The 20,585-nt window shown below is 41.8% G+C and overlaps 2 protein-coding genes and 1 pseudogene across 2 annotated transcripts; 2 read left to right on the top strand and 1 right to left on the bottom strand.

Moving 5' to 3' along the window:
• Positions 1-885: 885 nt before the first annotated feature.
• Positions 886-3,352, top strand: LOC137105065 (uncharacterized; annotated as a pseudogene).
• Positions 3,353-3,808: 456 nt separating this feature from the next.
• Positions 3,809-12,092, top strand: LOC137104979 (phthioceranic/hydroxyphthioceranic acid synthase-like). The gene is made up of 6 exons (XM_067486903.1): positions 3,809-4,033; positions 4,504-4,657; positions 4,818-4,978; positions 5,181-5,387; positions 5,505-5,686; positions 5,976-12,092. Exons 1-6 carry the CDS (start codon positions 3,976-3,978, stop codon positions 11,514-11,516), a joined length of 6,303 nt encoding a protein of 2,100 aa, XP_067343004.1. The 5' UTR covers positions 3,809-3,975; the 3' UTR covers positions 11,517-12,092.
• Positions 12,093-12,890: 798 nt separating this feature from the next.
• Positions 12,891-19,969, bottom strand: pks1 (polyketide synthase 1). Its single transcript, XM_067486916.1, has 6 exons — positions 19,912-19,969; positions 19,674-19,824; positions 19,425-19,585; positions 19,124-19,327; positions 18,848-19,029; positions 12,891-18,763 (listed from the first exon to the last, which is right to left on the bottom strand). Exons 1-6 carry the CDS (start codon positions 19,967-19,969, stop codon positions 13,271-13,273), a joined length of 6,249 nt encoding a protein of 2,082 aa, XP_067343017.1. The 3' UTR covers positions 12,891-13,270.
• Between the last annotated feature and the right edge of the window lie 616 nt (positions 19,970-20,585).

Genomic DNA, 20,585 nt, shown 5'->3' on the forward strand with positions numbered 1-20,585 from the left:
GCAGGGGTCAGTGGGTCCGGCCCTCGTGCCACTGCTCTCCTGCAGATATAGGACGACGAAACCTGAGGTAGCAAACATGTCAGACAGATTTCTTGCTTTGTCAAGCTCGTCTGCCAATCAACTCATAAAAAAAAAAAAAAGTTACCGAAACTGGAATATAAGTTACGGAAGAGGAGGCAAGGAAATTCCGGGGTAAGTAACCGGACCTTTAACGTTTCTCTTCATCCTACTAGCCGGCTAGCTAACTGTTAACAAGCCCGTTAGCTAGCTTCATGAAGCGCGCCTATTTGCTGTACATGCTGGACAAAACGTCTAGTAGCTATTTAAGTGATACCATACATGTTATTAATAGCAGATATAAAGTATCCTCTTATAATTTTCAACTAAGGGTAATTTAGCGGAATCTCACAGCGAAGTGCCGCGCGCGCGCGCGCCTGGTTCCGCAAGGCGACATTATAGGGAACCTTGAAAAACTCCAGACAAAACGTAAACCCCTGCAAACGTGCTTAGTGCAACCCATTTATTCTTTACCTTACTTTTTTTTTTTTTTTCGTAAAGTGACGTTTTCCTGGAACGCCAGTTATTGCTTAGCAACCAGTTCTCTTCTTCGGAATGATGTTTATCAAATGACAGACACCTGGGCTATGGTTTGCTAAACAGGTGTTCAAAAGGTTAAGCTAACATGTTGCAGTAATTATCATATTCGCTCTGTTAGTTATTTGTGTATTTGCCCAGTAACTGTTTTAATATTGCATTACAGCAACATAGGCAGAATTGTTTAATAGTTTAACTTTAAATCAGATCCAAACCAATGCCTAAAAAGGCCCCTGACTGAGGCCCGTAAGACCCACCCACTATAGTATAGCCTTGTGTGGCTAAAACAAATTGAGAATTTTACAGGATTCATTTTTTACTATCTGCTTTTCAATAGTCAATAACACTGTGTGTGTGTGTGTGTGTGTGTGTGTGTGTGTGATCTTGTGCTGTAGTAGTGAACCAGTTCACAAGAGATTACCTGCTGTGACTGCTATTCCACCCTTTCCCAAAGATGTCCACATCAGACTTGATGGCAAGGAACCAAGTCATAAAGTTCCAAAACTTTGTAACAAAATTATCAGAGTGCTCTATGAAATGATGACAGAATACACCCTGTAAGTATAACTTTATTACCACCTATGTGATTATAACTATGTGATTTGGAATATGCCCTATAGTCAAATGTGTTTCATTTTTCAGTAGACCTTTCACATGTCCGTAAAGCGAAAACTTTTAGCAGAACGTGCACCACTAGTGAAGTCTAAAAGGTGAAGGAGAAGTTTGGCCACACAAAGCGCACACAAGCCATCAGCGCATCAGGAATTATGTGTCAAATGCCGTCAAGTTTAACATCTGTGAGTCAATTTCCAAATGCCTATTTGCCTATTTTTTTTCTCTTGTGGTCTTAGTAATAATAAGTGTTATATTAAAAAAGTTACAAAGAGTTGATCATTTAAATTCCTATTATGTTTTCATGCAAAATGCGAGGCAGATTATTGATATTTGTTATTCATATTCCTCCACCGACTGTACATTAGGTCTCAAAATGACATGACGCATCATGAAATCATGGAAGGGATGCCTGTGGAGGACGTACTGAACAAATACCCATTTGAGGGCACCAACTGGACTAAGTATAAAAACTGTCCAGTGTTAACAATCTATGCAATAATTTTGTATTGTGGGGGCTGTGCCTCAGTTGGTATAGCAGACATCCATAAACCATAATGTTAGTGGCTCCTGGTTCTTTTTGACCACATGTTATGCTCCCTTCTTGTAAGGTGCTTTAAATAAAAGCATAATTGTAACTTAAAACAGGTCAAATAAACATTTCTAAAAGTACATATAGTGGATATGTACTCACCAAAGGAATTACTGAAATACATTAGAAATGTCTCTTAGTTACTGTAAATCATCTAACATTCTAAATTATGGCCTGTTCACCGGAAGTGAGAGTAAATCAGAGGCAATGTAAAACTGACAAATCTGAGTTGATTGCAATAACAATGCTAACTAACTAACTGATATGTGGCAAGTTTTAATCACTTCTTTTTGCATTTTTTTATGAAGGGGGACCCTGCTACACCCTATCCAACTATACAACTAATGGGCAATGACTGGAAAATGGCAGTCGCCACAGTGTGGTGAAAGTAGATGGCGTAGATGTGTGCTAGTGTGCAGGCTTTGATGAAACCTTCATAACAGCATTCAGTCTGCATTTTGTTTTCAATATTGCATGTCCACCACATCTGAACAACACACTAAGCTTCCTTCAGAGGCACATTGTCAGTGTTGTGGAAGAGGGAGACTCTACTCTGAATGATCAACCTTCTGTACTACAAATAGATCATCATGCCTCAAATGCAACAGTGACCAAAGTGTCCCCAAAGGACATTGACTCTGGTGAAGTTAATCCAACACATTGGACTTGTTTATTAACATCAAGCAATTTTTAGCATCACCTGTATTGTAGGTCACTGCAAGTCTTACTTTTTCCCGATTCCATTCTTTTAGAAAATGTGTTTAGAAAATGCAGAGGTCTCATTAATTTTAAGAATTCTGACAATTCAAATGACTGTCCTAGTGAAGAGACACTTAGCTCTGAATTTACAAGTTTTTAGTTTTTTTTGTCCTCAAAGGTACAAAATGGCTTGTCACTCCACCTGTACCTCATTAGGTTTTTGTTCCAAGACATAAAGGTGTTTTTGTCCTCGGGTACAAAAAAAAATATTTTAGAGGTACAGACGAAAAGGTACTAAAATGTACCATGTTCACGGGTACAGTGGTTGTACCTCGCTAGGGTCCATTACTCTACCGTTATTTTTCTGTGTGCACTGTAGTGTTGCTGAGGGTGAAGACAAGCACAGCTTTTTCATTTGTCCAACCCAAATTTAATCCTGCCCAATCTATACATCAAAGACACGTCCTTCATGTCTCATGCTTTGTTCTCTAAAGAGAATTGAAACCCTTTTCAGTCAAACAATGTAACTTTGACATGTGTCAACAAGAAAAATGTGACACATGAGAAGATGAGGTGTACAGGAACAGTAATAATAGAAATAAACGACGATGATGACAGTTGAAAAGTTGCATATTCTGATGCTAATGAAAATGGTGCAGTGTACAATGCAACCTGTCACAATAAAGAGCAGTTGTGATAAGGAGGAAATGTATGTCTCTTCAGCTGCTGCATGTTCTGTATATTCGTCCCCCAGTTGCTGTCTTCCTTCCCATTGGTGTTAGCCAGATGTACTTGGGTCACTGTGATCTAAGTGACTTGCCATGTACAAGATTGATAAAGCTCACGATAACCTAAGGAAGGGTCAAAATTGTAAATGTGCATTTATCACATATTTTGCAGTGAATTTATGATGTTATGTAACATTGCACCAATGCCCCAAATGAAAATGGCATAAAAGCTGAATGAGCCGTGTAAGTAACTTGGTTGACAGCCATGGTGTATAAAGTTCTCCAAAACTGTATTTACTGAAAGCTGAAGATATTTTAATTAAGGCCACAGTCTTACTTGACATATGTGTTGTGTAATGTGTGGGTGAATCTAATCGTGGACTTACTGAGATGTTCTACAAGTTTATTGATTCTTTTTACTTGAAGTGGTCTAATCATTTGCAAGGTGCCATAAATGTGTGCACTGAAGTCCTTCATCTCCATGGCCACGAATACAACCAGTCATTAATGTTTAATAAAGTAAAGAAGCTGGCTATAAGAACCCACTGCAAGTCTGGCAGTGATACCATCACCAAGGTACGGATGTAAAGATGCTCTGGTGCATGACTAAACAGGACTATTTACACATCCTTACAAAATACTAACCACGTTAATTTCTGGATGTGATGTTGCCTGGAAGCAAGCAAGTTGGTGACCCGAGAGTGCAGTAAAGATTTTTGATTTTTTTTTTCACAGTGATGTTCAGTAAGGATGGAAGAAGCTGAAGATGGTATTGCAGTGGTGGGCATTGGGTGCAATTTCCCAGGCGGTAAGTCATGTGTTTTGAGAACCTTGTCGTTTTGTTTGTGTCTTTGGGTTTTGTAATATTTTACTGTAAATTTGCAGATTGTCACTGGGGTTGTGTGTGTGTGTTATGACTGAAGAATATTTCTTAATGTACTTATACTTGTAATTGAGAAACAAAAAAACACTACAAAACAATATTACATTAGTTCTGAAATGAAAAGATTAAAATGTGTTTTTGCTTAAGACACACAACCTTTTTAACAATCTTCATGGGTATTAAAATTAATACCTAATAATTCTAAAAGAGTTTTGTTACATTTTATTTTATTTGAATTAAGCTACTGCGGCTAAATATTGGATTTAATTTAATACAACTATTTCCACCCTTTTCACGATAACTTCCAAAGCAGGAAAGCCAGACTTAAAATGCTAAACATTCGGCATTTATTCTTAATGGAACTATTAAAGTTCCGCATTTTACTTTCCTTACAGGTGAAGGGCTTGATAATTTCTGGAAGGTTCTGCTAAATGGCAGAAACTGCTCTGTGCCGATTCCCAAGGAGAGGTTTGACCTATCCTGCTGGTATGACCCCGATGACAACAAAGCGGGTAAATCCCGCACAGCCAAGGCCGCTCTCATTGATGGGTATGGTATTTATGTAGTGTGCAAAAAGATTTACATAGGGATAGAAATACTAATTTTTGAGAAGTAAAGAACTTTATTTATATTTTTTAAAGAATGTAAATATGTAAGTAAACTGTAATTAAAGCTATTTCTTTGTTACCTTAATTTATCGGCTTTTCAGGTTTAATGAATTTGATCACAAATTCTTTGGCATCAGTGACAGTGAAGTTGAACAAATGGATCCTCAACAAAAACAGCTCCTTCAGTGTGTCTACAGGGCTTTAGAAAATGCTGGAATTCCCATGGAGAAAGCCAGCGGGACCAGGACAGGAGTGTTTTTGGGTAAATCAGTAAAATCGCGATCCCACTTGATGTTGTAGCTGTTTGTGCATTAGGAATAATGTGCATACATTTTCAAATTCGATCAAATTGTTACTACTACTACTACTACTGTTAATTGTTATTTTCAATCTTACTCTCTAAATAGTTATCACCACGTCAGGTGTAATTTTCCTACTGGTTTCTTATCTTGTTTTTATTATAGGGTTAATGAATAGAGATTATGAAACAAATGCTGCACACGTGCACCCAAGTGTGATCAACCACTGGACTGGTACAGGGCTTGCCATGAGTATAGCAGCAAACAGAGCCTCATACATCTTCAACTTTACTGGACCTTCACTGTCCATAGACTCTGCCTGCTCATCATCTCTCGTGGCTCTTCATCTTGCCTGTCAATCCATAAAACAAGGTGTGCACGTACAGTACGTTTTCAAAAAAATCTATGACACTTTTATTGAAACAACGTGTAGCCTGATTTTACCCTGATATACTGTGTGAGATTTTAAAATATGTTTAATCTCATCAGGTGACTGTGACATGGCTGTTTGTGGAGGTGTCAGCTGCATAATAGAGCCGAGAGTGTTTGTTGCTCTCAGCAAGGCCAAGATGATCTCACCCGAAGGGACCAGCAAACCTTTCTCCATCAGAGCCGATGGTTATGGTAGAGGGGAGGGCTGCGGAGTTGTTCTCCTGAAGCCTCTGAAAAAGGTCTGAATATGTGATTACACGTTCCTCCTCTGCATTTTGTTGACCTCATACCTTATCAGATATTGGACCAACATCAACAAATTATTTATTGACTTTCTTTAATGAATCATTTTGCATCTTTTAAATATTAACCAGTCTAAACACTATCTATGCCTCTAATATGAGTCTCAATGTATTAGTTTCTGTTTGCCTCTGTTTCTCTGCAGGAAGAAACATGTTTGCTTTATTTGAACTTGGAGTAAATGTCACAAATTGTTTTTTTTTTCTCATTTTTTTCTTTGTTTTACAGGCTATTCAAGATCACGATTATATCTGGGGTGTCATCAGCAAAACCGCAGTGAACCAAGATGGACACTCAGTTACTCCAATCACCAAACCCTCCATGACACAACAAGAGGAGCTGCTCAGAAGAATCTACTCGGACTCTGACGTCACAAATGTCCAGTACATAGAGGCACATGGAACTGGGACCCCAGTTGGAGACCCAACTGAGGCAACAAGTATCTCAAATGTCATTGCTAAAGCCAGACCTCATGGTTCAGAGACACTGCGCGTTGGCTCTGTGAAGAGCAACATTGGACATACAGAATCTGCAGCAGGAGTGGCTGGACTCATTAAGGTGCTCTTAATGATGAAGCATGAGACCATTGTTCCATCAGTTTTCTACTCTGAAGATAGTGCCAGTGTAGATGCCAAAGCCCTGAACATTAGGATTCCTACGGAAGCAGAAAAGTGGGAAGCTTCAGGTCCTAGAATTGCAGGAGTAAATAACTTTGGCTTTGGGGGAACAAATGCACATGCTATTGTCAAAGAGCACAAACAGTCAGTCGTTAGGCAAAGGATTGATGAGAAACAACCAAAATACTTTGTCACGTCTGCAAATTCAGCAAAATCTCTCTACCTGATGGTGGAAGACACTGTTAAACAGCTTGAAGCACATAGTGAAGTCGATCTAGAGTCTCTGTTGTACACCTCTGCTTGCAGGAGGAGCCATCTAAAACATAAATACAGAAAGGCCATCTGGGTTTCATCTGTACTCGATCTTAAAGAAAAGCTACGTGCTGCTATTGGGAAAAACATCAGCTTGGCCTACTCAGATCCAAAGTTAGTGTTTGTCTTCTGTGGAAATGGCACTACTTACCATGGCATGTGCAAGGAGCTACTAAAACATGAACCTGTATTCAGAAATAAGATCAAAGAGATTGCGCAACTTTTCCAAAGGCTGAGTGTGCTGAACATTTTGGACTCACTTGAGAGTGTGTTTGAGAGCAGCGCCTTAAAAAACCCAGATGTTGCCCAACCGCTCCTGTTTGCCATTCAAGTTGGCATTTACACCCTACTTAGGCACTGGGGTGTCAAGGCAGATGCTGTACTGGGGCACTCCGTAGGCGAGGTTGCAGCTGCTCACTGCTCTGGCCTTTTGTCTCTTGAGGATGCAGTGAAAGTCATCTATTTCCGTAGCATTCTCCAGGGCAAAGTGACGGGAGGGATGATGCTTGTGGTCAGCAACATGCCTGTATCAGAGGTAACTCTTCTACTCCCTCGCTACTCCGGTAGAATTTGCCTTGCTGCATTCAACAGCCCACAGTCCTGCACCCTCTCCGGTGATGCGGATGCAATCGAGAGCCTCCATAAAGAGCTAAGCACATCAGCCAACAGTCAGAATCTATTCCTTCGTGTATTGGATGTTCCTGCTGCTTACCACAGTCATATGATGGACCCAATTTTGCCAGAAATTAAAAAAACAATTGGCTGCTTAAAGATCAACGACCTTGACACAGAGTTGTTTTCAACAGTGACGGGGAAAAAAGTCCAACGGGGAAATTTCTGCACAGGTGAATACTGGGCTAGAAACATTCGTGAGCCAGTTGCTTTTGAGCAGGCAGTGAGGTCGGCGGCTAAAGGAAAGAAGAATTCCGCTTTTATAGAGATAGGACCAAGAAGGGCACTACAGAGAAACATCGTGGAATGTCTTGGTAATGACACAGCTGTCCTTGCCTCAGTGCAGCCAGAGAAAGATCGGGAAACCATCTTGTCTGTTGTTCCCAAGCTATTTGAGTTGGGTGTTCAAATAGATTGGAACATCTTCTACAGTGGATGTGAGACAATGCCACTGCCGTTTCCAAATTATCAATTTGATTGCTCAGACAGAGATGTCATCATTGGAGCAGCACAGAAAAACACAGCAAGTAATCATCCTGTGATCTGTCAGACAGGGAGTGAAAGCAGTGTTTTCAGGTGCGATCTGACGTCCAGCTCTTCTTTCTACTTGAAAGAACACAAGCACAATGAAATACCCATCATCCCTGGTGCCTTCTATGCCGAGTTGGGTTTAGCCGCATTCATGGCCAATGCCAAACCAAGGGTACCACTCAGCTCTCTACAGCTCAGTGTCAGCTTCCACAGTCCATTTGTTTTAACTGAGAATTTGCTTGAAATGAAGGTGAAACTGGAACAGTCAGAGAAGGAAACCAGTTTCGCTGTTTTCTCCCCATCTGCAGTGTATTCATCTGGCACAGTGGTTTCCAAGAAGGACAGAATGATTGAGGAGCAGTGCATTTCACTGAGCTCTATTTACAAAAGATGCCAATCTGTTGTGAGCTATCAGGAGTTCTATGGTTATCTCTCTCAAGGTGGCTTTCAGTATGGAGGGATCTTCCAGAATAAGGCAGATGTACACTATGGGGAAGATCTGAGGGAAGCGTTTGCATTTGTCACCGTTCAAGAAGAGCTGCGGTCTCAGTTGCATGACTATTGTATTCATCCTGTCGTGTTGGATTTCTTCATGCAGCTTCTCCCAGTTACAGTGGAGCACGTTTTTGCTGGTAGGCCAGGTTTTCCTGCCAAAATAGGAAGTTTGACAGTGTTTGAACCCCTGCATGATGAGATGGTCGTCTATCTGAGAGCTACTGATGTGGGCAACGATCATTTTGAAGTTTGTGGCTGTTTTGCAGATAAAGAAGGAAGAGTGTTGGTTGAAGTTAAGCATGTGATAATCAAGTACCTGGGCAGTCGCTCTCATGTGGTTGAGGAGTACTTCTACCATAATTCTTTCACTGTGATCCCTGAAGGCATCATATCTGCTCCTCCACCCAAGGCCTTGGTCTTCTGTGATTCTATTGGCATTGGTGAAGATCTGCAACAGCATTTGGACTCAAGATCTAGATACATTTCCCTTACACATGCAAAGACTATCTTGACCCACGGGTTTCCGTCTCTTTTGGCAAATCTCAGCATCGCAGATATTGAGAAAAACTTTGACGAAGTCTTATTTTTGTGGGGGAAAGAAAACTTAACTTCCCTGGCAGCAAATGTTGTCCTGCAGAGTGTGGCAAGCTGCTGTGAGATTTTCCGCCAAATAGTCCTAGAGCTCAAGCGGATTCGCTTCCCAAATGCCATCAGAGCAGTAACCCATTGTTCGTCCGATATCACAGTAGATCACATAAGTCCAGGTTTTGCTCTTGCTGGCATGACGAGATCATTTGCAGCAGAGCTACCGGATCTTTCATTTCAGCTGATTGATTTAAGCGCCGTCTCTGCTAACGACATTGCAGCTCTGTCAGAAATCCTAAGATCGTGCCCTTGCAGCAAGTACCCAGAACTAGTGGTAAAAGATGGGTTGATTTTGAAACCTTCCATTGCCCGTACTCCACCAGATGTCAATGACCGTTCAGAGAGCAATTTTACCTCTACAATTCCTGAACCGTGTGTCCTTCAGACAGCTGATGCACATAATGTTACTCAACTGAGTGCCATTCACTTTGATGAGGATGCCCAGCCAATCAGTGACACATCTGTTGAAGTTCAGCCTAATAAGATATGCGTTCATTCCTCTGATTACTTTCCTGTCAGTGCTTCACATCTGAAATTTGGCCAGACACTGTACTGGGACAAACACTCGGCTCAGAACCACAAGCTAGTGGCTCTTGATTTCAGTGGTACTATCACAGCAGTTGGAAAACATGTCAAGAAATTGAAAATAGGAGATCACATTGCTTGCTGTTACCCTGTGATGGCAGGGAGCAGAGTCAGGGTTCCGGAGAATGCGTGCTACAACACAAAACAGTTCCCATTCCTGCAAAGAACTCCCTGTGTTTCCTACTTTGTGCTAGCGTGGGAGATCCAGCAGCGAGCGCTGCCCCGAGCTAAGCACCATCTGGGAATCATATCCTCTATCCCAGACTCTTCTCTGGTAAAGGTTATAGCACTCACTTCTTACAAATCGGGTTGGAATGTGGTTACTGGCACACAATCCAATGGCTCTTTTGTAGATGTCCATCACATTGATTCATTAGTTGTCCTTCCTCCATTTGATGAATCCCTGATTGCTAAAATCAACAAATTTCCAGGCCTCCAACATGTTGTCATCATCTGTGAATTTCACATGCAAGGTGTCCTCACTCAGCAGATGTTCCAAAGTGTAAAGGAAGGAGTACACATCCAGACAGTTCAGATGCCAGCCATTTTGCAAACAGGATCATTAATTGCAAAAAGATCCCACATTTATCAATGGCTTAAGTCCTTGAACTTGAGCAGCAAATTTCCTCTTGAAAGCTTTACCTTTCAGAGTGTGAAATCCGAAAGCATCAAGATCCTTCATTATGAGAAACCACCATCATATTTTAATACAAAGAAACTGGCTGTCGTAGCTCTGAAAAGTGATATTAAAAATACAGTGTCACACATTCCACTGCTGGGGGCAAAAAAACAGCTTTTCCGAAAAAGAGCAGTGTACGTAGTGGCAGGTGGCCTTTCTGGGTTGGGCTTTGAAACTGTCAAGTTCATCTCACAGAGGGGTGGTGAGCATGTTGTAATACTCTCCAGGAGCAAACCCACACCAGATGTGCAGCAGGAAATACACAATGTGGAGAAACAGTGTGGAAACAACATCACCAGCATGGAGTGTGACATATCTGTGCCTGAGCATGTGAACAAGGTTGTTGGTGTCATCGGCCAAAAGTTCCCTGGTTGTCCAATTAGGGGAGTGTTTCACAGTGCGGTTGTTCTGCATGATGGACTTATTGAGACCCTTAACAGATCTTTGTACGAGAAAGTTCTCAAACCCAAAGTAAACGGTGCACTGAATTTGCATCACGCAACACAGCACTGTCAGTTAGATTACTTTGTGTGCTATTCCTCCATCTCAGCTTTCCTCGGCAACGCATCGCAAACAAACTATGCCGCAGCCAACTCATTCCTTGACATGTTCTGTCAGTACAGGCGCAAACTGGGCCTGCCCGCTCAGTCTATCAATTGGGGAGCTCTGAACCTCGGCCTTCTCTTTAACAAAGAGCATTTCCACCGATTTCTGGAGGCAAAAGGGATGATGGTGTTGAATGTGGCAGAGATTCATCAAAGCTTAGAGCAATGTCTTGTGCTCAACCGGCCCCAACAAGCTGTTTGTAGGTTTCACTTTAGAAACATCAGATACAACATCCTTTCTCAAAATGCAGCCTTAACCATGCGCCTGTCTGCACTGGTAGAGGAGGCTTTTCAAAAGTCCAAAGAGACAGATTCACAATCTAAACAAGCTGATTCAGTTTCACCAAAAGAGTATGTCATCTCTCTGCTTTGTGAGACCATTGGTATGGACCAGAGTGAGTTGAAAGATGAGTCACCTCTCTCATCTTTAGGCATTGACTCTATGCAGGCCATGACTCTGCAGAATCTGATATTTCAGGAGAGGGGTGTGAATGTGCCTTTGGTGAAACTTTTAGACCCTAATGCTACAGTTTCAACGGTGGTAAACATATTGAGTGAAGGAGATGAGGGTGATGATTTCAGACTCAATCCAGCTGAGGTTATGAATGAAGTTTCAACCAGATTGTAAAAATTATATCTACAAAAAATAAATAAGTAGGAAGGCAGAAAAAAGACAAATAGAATTTTGATTCGAATCATGTGTCTCCATCTAACCCTGTCCTCTGCGTCCTCTTCTCTCACACCAACTAACGTCATGTCCTCCCTCACTACATCCATAAATGTCCTCTTTGGTCTTCCTCTAGACCTCCTGCCTGGCAGCTCCAAACTCAGCATCCTTCTACTGATATATTCACCATCTCTTCTCTGAACATGTCCAAACCACCTCAATCTGGCCTCTCTGACTTTATCTCCAAAACATCTAACATGAGCTCTGCTACCTCCAGCTCTGCATCCTGTATTGTCTTCAGTGCCACTGTCTCTGAGCTGTTAAAGAGCTGTTAGATTCAAACATGTTTTTATTACATTCTCTTTTAATATTTTCTATTTGTCATTTTTTGCTCTGTGGTACAGTATGAGCACTGTGTTGTAGTTTTATTTTACTCAAGTGTTTGAAAATATACCCAATTTTACATGCATGTTTTGTATTGTAGTTTTTAAGTGCCATGCAAGTTGCACTGTGTGTGTGTGTGTGTGTGTGTGTGTGTGAATGAAAAGCCAAACCTCCTGTTCTAGTAAAGTAGAAAAGAGCAGTTTCATTTTTACAAATTACCGATATTCTCATTTTAAAAATGTATAAATAAATCAAATGTATTCAGTGAATATATGTAAAAAAGAAATATACATTTGTTTGTGTTATTAATGAATTTCAATCGTTTTTCAATCTTTAAAGGTTATTTGGCAAGGGGTTCACTGAATATTAACACCAACCTTCTTTTATTTCCTTATTTTGTATGAACTCATATCTTATGGTTCATGGCCACTTCTTATCAGTTATCTTATTGATTCTGATAATCACCTTTATGGCCAAAAGTGATATTCATGTCTCTCAAACGATCTGTTAGAAACCATTATCATGTCATGCAGGCAGGGGCTTTGTTCTCTTGAGGACATTTCAAGGACACACATGCCGACACATTAATCTGTTATGTAATTGTCTTCAACTGGGACTATTCTAATGTGTTTTACAATGCAGATCTTTGGTGTAACAACTAATGTAAATATTGTAACTTATGGCAACAATTTATCTTCTACTTTATATTGACGCAATAAAAATCTGCTAATCTACATAGTTGACAGAATGGGCTTATTTGAAGGAGCTCCAATTTTGTCACCTGAGTCTCCATCATGAAGTGTTCACTGTCTAAAATCAGCATTCACTTAAAATTTACAAAATTAAGAAAAGTAATTTCAAAGTCTAGACATTTTAAATCCATTTCATATTTAATCCTACAACAATAGACAAAAGGTTTTTACAGATTTTTCTTTCATCGTAAACGGCGACTGTATAGAGTCTGAAGCACCTTTAATCAACACTGGACCCATGTCAAAGTGTATGACCTTGGCAAAGGACTTAAGAGACATAAGGTTTATCAGACAAACTCAGGTTAGTGGAGTAAATATAATTACATATATAAAACAATACAAATTTAAAACAGCTTTATCATTTAACACCATCTTAACCTTTAATCTAATCGGCTCATCTGCTGAGTGATTTATAACAGAATTAAGTATATTTTATGCAAAACTGCAGCCTGACTAACATTTCTTCACTAAACTGAACCACTTATCATACTGATCATCACACTCATTGTAGAGAGTTTTCTGAGAACTTGTCAGGCACATACATATACAGAAAACAGATACAGAATGTTTTATGACATATTACATGAAATTATTCTCTGATACAACAGTCACCAAAGTTCCTAGTGTACTGTTGGGGTCCAGTATTCTAGCTAAAGGTACATTGACACCTGTCTCCTGGAAAATCTTGTTCTGCAGAGTCATGGCCAACATTGAGTCAATGCCCAGTGCACACAGAGCAGAGCCGTCATTCAGCTCATCTGCACTGACATTACTTATGTCACTGACTATTCTTCTTATGCTTTCATGTGCAGACAATAAATGCTGTAACCTGGGTTCAATACTTTTACCGTCTTTGAGCTCCACTTCCACTAAAGATGACAGTCGTTCTCTCAGGGAGGCATTTTGTGAAAGGACATGAATGTTGAGATTTCGGAAGTTGAACTTGCATACAACCTGTTGTGGTCTATTCATCCAGAGACACGCTTTTAGTGCCTCATGAGCCTCACACACATCCATTACGATCATTCCTTTTGCTTCTAGGAACTTTTGGAAATGTTCTTTGTTCAACAAGAGGCCGAGGTTTAAAGGTCCCCAGTTAATGGACTGTCCAGCGAGCCCGAGGTTTCTCCGATAACGACAAAATGTGTCGAGGAAAGAATTGGCCGCTGCATAGTTACACTGGGCGGCATTGCCAATGAACGAAGAGATGGATGAGTAGCACACAAAATAATCCAGTTTGTTGTGAAGTGTTGCGTAGTGGAGATTTAGAGCACCGCTGACTTTGGGCTGCAGCACCTTTCGGATACTTGCCTCGTCGAGGGTTTCAATGAGTGCATCGTGTAATACTGCAGCGCTGTGAAACACTCCTTTGATTGGACAAGATGGGAATCTCTGTTCAATCTTCGAGACAGCATTCACTACCTGCATCGTCACAGAAACATCACATTGCACATTTATGATAGCAACCCCGTATCGTCTCTGGAGGAGGTCCATCTCAAACTGCATTTCATCTGACAGAGATCTTCTGGACAGTATTGCAATACAGCCTCCACCGTTGTAAGCGATGAACTTCACCGTCTCAAGTCCCAAACCAGAAAGGCCTCCTGTGACAACGTAAACAGAGTTTTGTTTGAAGAGTGGTCTGGGACTTGTGAGCAAAGGAATGTCTGACACTGGACAATCAGATTGTCTGTGGTCTAGAACTACCAGTTGCACTGTCTTTGTGGTGAAGTAGGACTCACAATGTGCATTGGTCTGAGCAGCATCTGTACCCGATGCTTGAAATGTCTTCTTTTTAAACGGTAGACAAAAGGACCCAAAGCCTAATGAAATTAGCCAGTTGGAGACAATCGTGTTTTGTGCTCGTAGATTGGATTTCTGAAAAACACTACTCACATCCAATTTATGAACACGCGTGTGTTCACTTTTCAGTGCGAGCATGTTTGCTGTTAGGGAGGGAGACATTTGATTGGCACACACGAAAACAACGCGTCTTTCGAGATGTCCACTGTCATAATTCAGTTGCCGAGAGAGCTCGAATGGGGGCAGAAAAACAACCGCGTGGCTCTGATCCAAATTCAGAGCTTCACCACTGAAATGTAGCAGAGTGGAAACATTCCAACCTGACCTGTTCGCTGCCAGAGCCAGAACTTTCATTAGCGCAGAGGCTGAGTTTGAGGAGATAACAGTCAATTTTTTGTGCTGTGCCTTTTTGACAGGTTGAATTAACCGCAGGATCTCCCATGCCAGTATGAAGTACGACACACATGGTACCTCTTTAAGAAATGGGAGCCTCTTTGTGCTGCAGCACACAGCTTCAGGAATTATCATCCTTGCAGTGGCAGCAGCTGGATAGCATGAGGCCACGTGATCTCCCACTCTGAGGTTGTGAACGTCTTTCCCGACGGCCGTAACTATGCCGTTGAAATCTAAAGCCAGGAGCTTGTGATTGTGAGAGGTGTGCTTGTTCCAATAAAATGTCTTGCCAAATTTCAAATGTGATGTGGTGACGGGAAAGAAATCCGAAGAATGCACACACACATTGGTTAGCTGAATCTCCACTGACATCTCTGGGATGCCATTGCTGTTTGTGTCACAGGGGATGGCAGACAGCCCAGTCATTCTGTAAGGATCAGTTGTCCGTAGAACAAAGTTGTTCCAAGGCATTGATTTTGTGTCAGCCTCCCACTGACCCCTGTCCCTCACTGGAGTCCGTACTATTCTTGTTGCTGATGCCTTGCCTTTGTTGATCATAACCTCTTGTTGTTTGCAGGTGTTTATTACACCAACCAGCGTTTCAATTTCTTCCCTGGTCACAGAAGCCAGGTCAATCAGCTGAAAAGAGAGACCTGCCATCTCGGCCGCACAGGCTCTTGCCATACCACATAGCACAAAACCAGGGCTGACATGGTCCACAGCGATTTCTGCCGATCTGTAGGTTATGACACGGACAGTGCGCGATTGCTTGCTCTCTTTCAAGGCTAGAACAGTCTGGCGAAATAGCTCACAGCAAGTAACCAAGCAGTCCAGCATCTTCTCGGATGACAAGTGACTGAGATTTTCGACGGCCCAGATGAATAGGATATCTGTGAGCTCCACATTGGCGTCAAGTGAATGTTGAACAAAATTACGAAGCTCATCTGGCATCCAGTTGTCTCTGCTCTCCACAATGATCGAGTCTGGGTGTGTATATGGTCTAAGTCCTTCAGCGATCCCGAGTTTATCTTTAAATATTATTGCTTTTAGTTTGCAGTTTTTTGAGTCTCTCACATCTTGAATTGTGATTATTTCATTGTTGAAGAACAAAGACTGAAAAGCATTTGGGCAATTGTCCAGAAATGAGATCCTAACTGCCTTAAGTTCCACAAGAACCTTTCCACCCATGGTGCAAAAGCAACCACACACTTCAAGGAAGTCTGAAGTCTCATGAGTTGCTCGCAAGTACAGGAGCATTTTCTCCTGCAGTGGTGCTGAACTGGTGACACTACCAATAGCTGAAGGGAATCCCTGCTTAGCCGTTGGCCGTCCAATAGCTACCACTGCAGTCATTTGCAGGAAATAGTCTAATACCACAGGGTGGATGAAATAGTCATGAAGTTGATTCGAAAGTTCTCCGAGGACTTGAATTGTTGTCACAGCTTCCTTGAATTCATCTCCAAAATGCACCTTGTCAAGCTGTTTGAAGACAGTGCCATAATCGAATCCTGCTTGTGAAAGAATCGAATAGATTTCTTTTCTCGTCATAACCAGTTTGCACCTTTGAAAGATCGTGTCAAGACAAATGGTTGGTTCCTCCAATAGTGGTTGGCTATCTGTGTGCCTGTATTTACCAGAGGCATGTGTTGCAACAGAAGACTGTATTTTAAATGACCCCACATTCTCTGCATGTTTCAGTGTCACTTTAAACTGATGACGGTTTGAGCTGAGAGTAAACAGACCTTCAAATCTCACACTGAGCTGCAGCTGAGACACAGGTTTCTTTGGGCCTAAACTCGCCATGACTGAAGCATAAGCTAGATCAACATAAAATGCACCTGGTACAATGGAGATCCCATTGTTTTTATGCTCCCAAAGATATGGCGCTGTCTCTAATGAGAGATTACACGTGTACTCGTTCTGCTTTATTTGGGATATAGGTGTTTGTGGAGAAAGCGCAGTCAATTCATCACCTTTTCTCACGTCCTCAAAATTCAAATGTTTCTTTGAATTGTCAAACTGGTATATTGGAAGAGCTGTGGGTGATGTCTCGCAACCCCTGTAGAGTTGATGCCAGTTCACATTTATGCCCAGTTCAAATAGTTTTGCCACCGTAGAAAATATTGTGTCACAGTCTGTCTGTGGCTGAACAGAGGGAAGAACTATGGCGTCGTTTCCCAGAATCTCATGTATGTTCCTCTGCAGAGCTCTGCGAGGGCCGATCTCAACAAAGACAACATTTCTCAATGGCTGCTCACCTTCGGTGGCAGCACGCAGTGTCTTCTCAAATAAAACGGGCTGTCTGATGTTCTTTGCCCAGTACCTGCCAGTGCTAAAGTCGCCATCTGAATACGCGTCTCCAGTCACTGTCGAAAAAAGTTTGCATTCAATGTTCTTGGCCTTTAAAACATCTATGCTTCTCTCAATGTCTTCTAGTATAGGATCCATCAAATGGCTATGGTATGCTGCTGGAACATCCAAGACATGCAGAAAGACATTTTTGTCTGTAAACAGAAGCTTTAGCCTTTCGTGGAGGATGTCTATAGCATCTTCATCGCCCGACAGTGTGCAGGACTGGGGGCTGTTGAAAGCTGCAACACAAATTTTGCCAGCGAACAGCTGAAGCACCTCTAACACTTTTTCAACAGCCACATTACTGACCACGAGCATTTTCCCTCGCGTCACCTTGCTCTGAAGAGTGCTGCGGTTGTGCAGCACTTTAACAGCATCTCGAAGAGACAAGAGGCCAGAACAGTGAGCTGCAGCAACCTCACCGACAGAGTGTCCAAGCACTGCATTAGGTTTGATTCCCCAGTGCTTTAGGAGATTGGTGATGCCAAGCTGAATAGCAAAAAGAAGAGGCTGGGCCACTTGTGGCTTGCTAAAATCGTCATCACAGTCACCAGCGAGCCATTTACCGATGCTGATATTATTATGTGTCTGGAAGAGTTTCTCGACTTCTTTGACCTTATCTCTGAAAACAGGAACCTCTCTCATTAGCTGCTTGCACATACCCCTGTAGGCAACCCCGTTTCCACAAAATACAAAGACCACCTGCGTGTCAGTCTTTCGTGACTCTATCTTTGTCCTCAGCGCAGATGTCAGCTGATGTTGTAAATCTGAGAGGGACGATGTTAGGAAGACCCTCCTATATTTGTGTCTGGAATGGCTCCTTCCACATGCTGAGGTGTAGGACAATGCCTGTAAGTCAACTGTCGGATCACTGCATAGCCTCTGGTAGGTGTCAGTGATGCACAGTATAAGTGATTTCTCAGTGGCTGCAGATATTACTAAGAATTTAGGGCAGATTTTTGGGATATGTTTACGAACAGTGGTTTGCTTGTACTCTCTAACAATTATATGTGCATTTGTCCCTCCAAACCCAAAGCTGTTGATGCCTGCTACCCTTTCTACTAATCCATTTGTTTCCCATATTGTGGCTTCAGTTGGAATATGTATACTCAGAGCTTTTACATCTACACTGGCACTGTCTTCAGAGTAGAAAACTGATGGAACAATGGTCTCATGCTTCATCATTAAGAGCACCTTAATGAGTCCAGCCACTCCTGCTGCAGATTCTGTATGTCCAATGTTGCTCTTCACAGAGCCAACGCGCAGTGTCTCTGAACCATGAGGTCTGGCTTTAGCAATGACATTTGAGATACTTGTTGCCTCAGTTGGGTCTCCAACTGGGGTCCCAGTTCCATGTGCCTCTATGTACTGGACATCTGCGACGTCAGACTCTGAGTAGATTCTTCGCAGCAGCTCCTCTTGTTGTGTCATGGAGGGTTTGGTGATTGGAGTAACTGAGTGACCATCTTGGTTCACTGCCGTTTTGCTGATGACACCCCATATTTTGTTGCAGTCTTTAATAGCCTTTGTAGAGAAGATCGCGCTGTTACCAGACTAAACTATTTCATTAGTACATTAAATGAAAGAAACAAACAATGATTCACTTACGTTTTTAAGAGGCTTCAGGAGAACAACTCCGCAGCCCTCCCCTCTGCCATAGCCATCTGCTCTGATGGAGAAAGGTTTGCTGGTTCCCTCAGGTGAGATCATCTTGGCCTTGCTGAGAGCAACAAACACTCTTGGCTCTATTATGCAGCTGACACCTCCACACAGAGCCATCTCACAGTCTCCTAATTGAAAAGGAATTACAGAATATTTAAATGCAATTCCTCGACTGACTTGCTTTTTAGAGGTGGCGTTTGCTGGGAGGAAAGAACCAAATACCTTGCTTTAGAGCCTGGCAGGCTACATGTACAGCCACCAAAGATGAAGAACAGGCACTATCAATGGCAAAAGAAGGGCCAGTGAGATTAAAGGCGAAGGAAATTCTATTGGCAGCCAAACTCGTGGCCGTCCCAGTGCCGCTATAGTGGGTCATTGTAGTTGGACTGTTACTTCGCAGCATCTCGTAATCCCTGTTCATAAGACCTGCAACACCAAAATCAAGCATAGTAAGTCACAATCTATGCATCACGAAACTGGACTTGGAATTTTAAATGTATCGCACAACAATAGTAGTAGTCACCTATGTAAACACCAGTTCTGCCTCCACTGATGCTTTCCATAGCTATGCCTGCATCTTCTAATGCTCTGAAAGTACACTGAAGCAGGAGTTTCTGCTGAGGGTCCATGAAATCAGCCTCTGCCTCAGTGATGCCAAAAAACTTGTGATCAAACTCATTAAACCTAGGATATAAAAGTAGATCCACCATAATTAATAATCTCTGAAAGAACAGATCAGCATCTATTCGGGCCAAACTGATATGACTCTCACCCCTCGATCAGAGCTGCTTTTGTCGTTTGTGTTTTTCCAGGTTTATCATCAGCATCATACCAAAGCTTTGTGTCAAACCTCTCTGCTGGAATATCTACCACACAGTTCTTTCCTTCCAGCAGAATCCTCCAAAAATTCTCCAGTGTGTCACCTAAAACACATTAGAGCATCATAATAATTTAATCATTTACCTTAAAGGAAAAATAAACGCAGAAAAAAAGCCTCGGTCCAATTATACCTCCTGGGAAATTGCATCCTATGCCGATGACTGCTATGCCATCCTCTGGATCCTCCATTCTTCCTTGTTCGTGAAGTTAAGTCTGCAGACTTGGCTGCTTTTTTACTAAAACTCAAAGTGAATCTTCATGCCTGTCCCTGGATTAGTGTGTAGTCCGGGTTGCTTTTACTCAGAACTAATGCTGACTTTATAAACCCTGTAGCACACATCGGTGAACACGGACAAAAGATGACACAACAATGCACTGACTTCTTCAGTCTCAGTTGGCCTAATCTGAAAGTAAATACACTAATTATAGGTTAAGATCATTGAAAGGCAGCAGAAAAGAGGCCTTTGTTCTGCTTTGCAGATACAAATAAACTGCACACAATTGCTTCCTCTCATCACAGGTCTTCTGACCAGTCTCCGACTACAGCCAGCAGTAAGGTTCTTACCTGACAAATGTTCCTTAATATAACATCACTCCAGACTGAAATTAGGTTAATTTTATAACATCATGGATTTGCTTTATGTGCCAATCATGTAGTCAAGAAAAGAAAATGTAGACTGAAAGTCGTCTGTCTTAATTATCACCCACACATTATAACCTAACTCTAGCCAATATTAGCAAGACCAGTTTATACTAAAAGCTATTGCTTGTTACTGCCCCCAGGTGCTCAAAACCATATCAACAG

This window comes from Channa argus, chromosome 19 (genome assembly GCF_033026475.1).
Source record: "Channa argus isolate prfri chromosome 19, Channa argus male v1.0, whole genome shotgun sequence".
In the NCBI taxonomy this organism is placed as follows: Eukaryota; Metazoa; Chordata; class Actinopteri; order Anabantiformes; family Channidae; genus Channa; species Channa argus.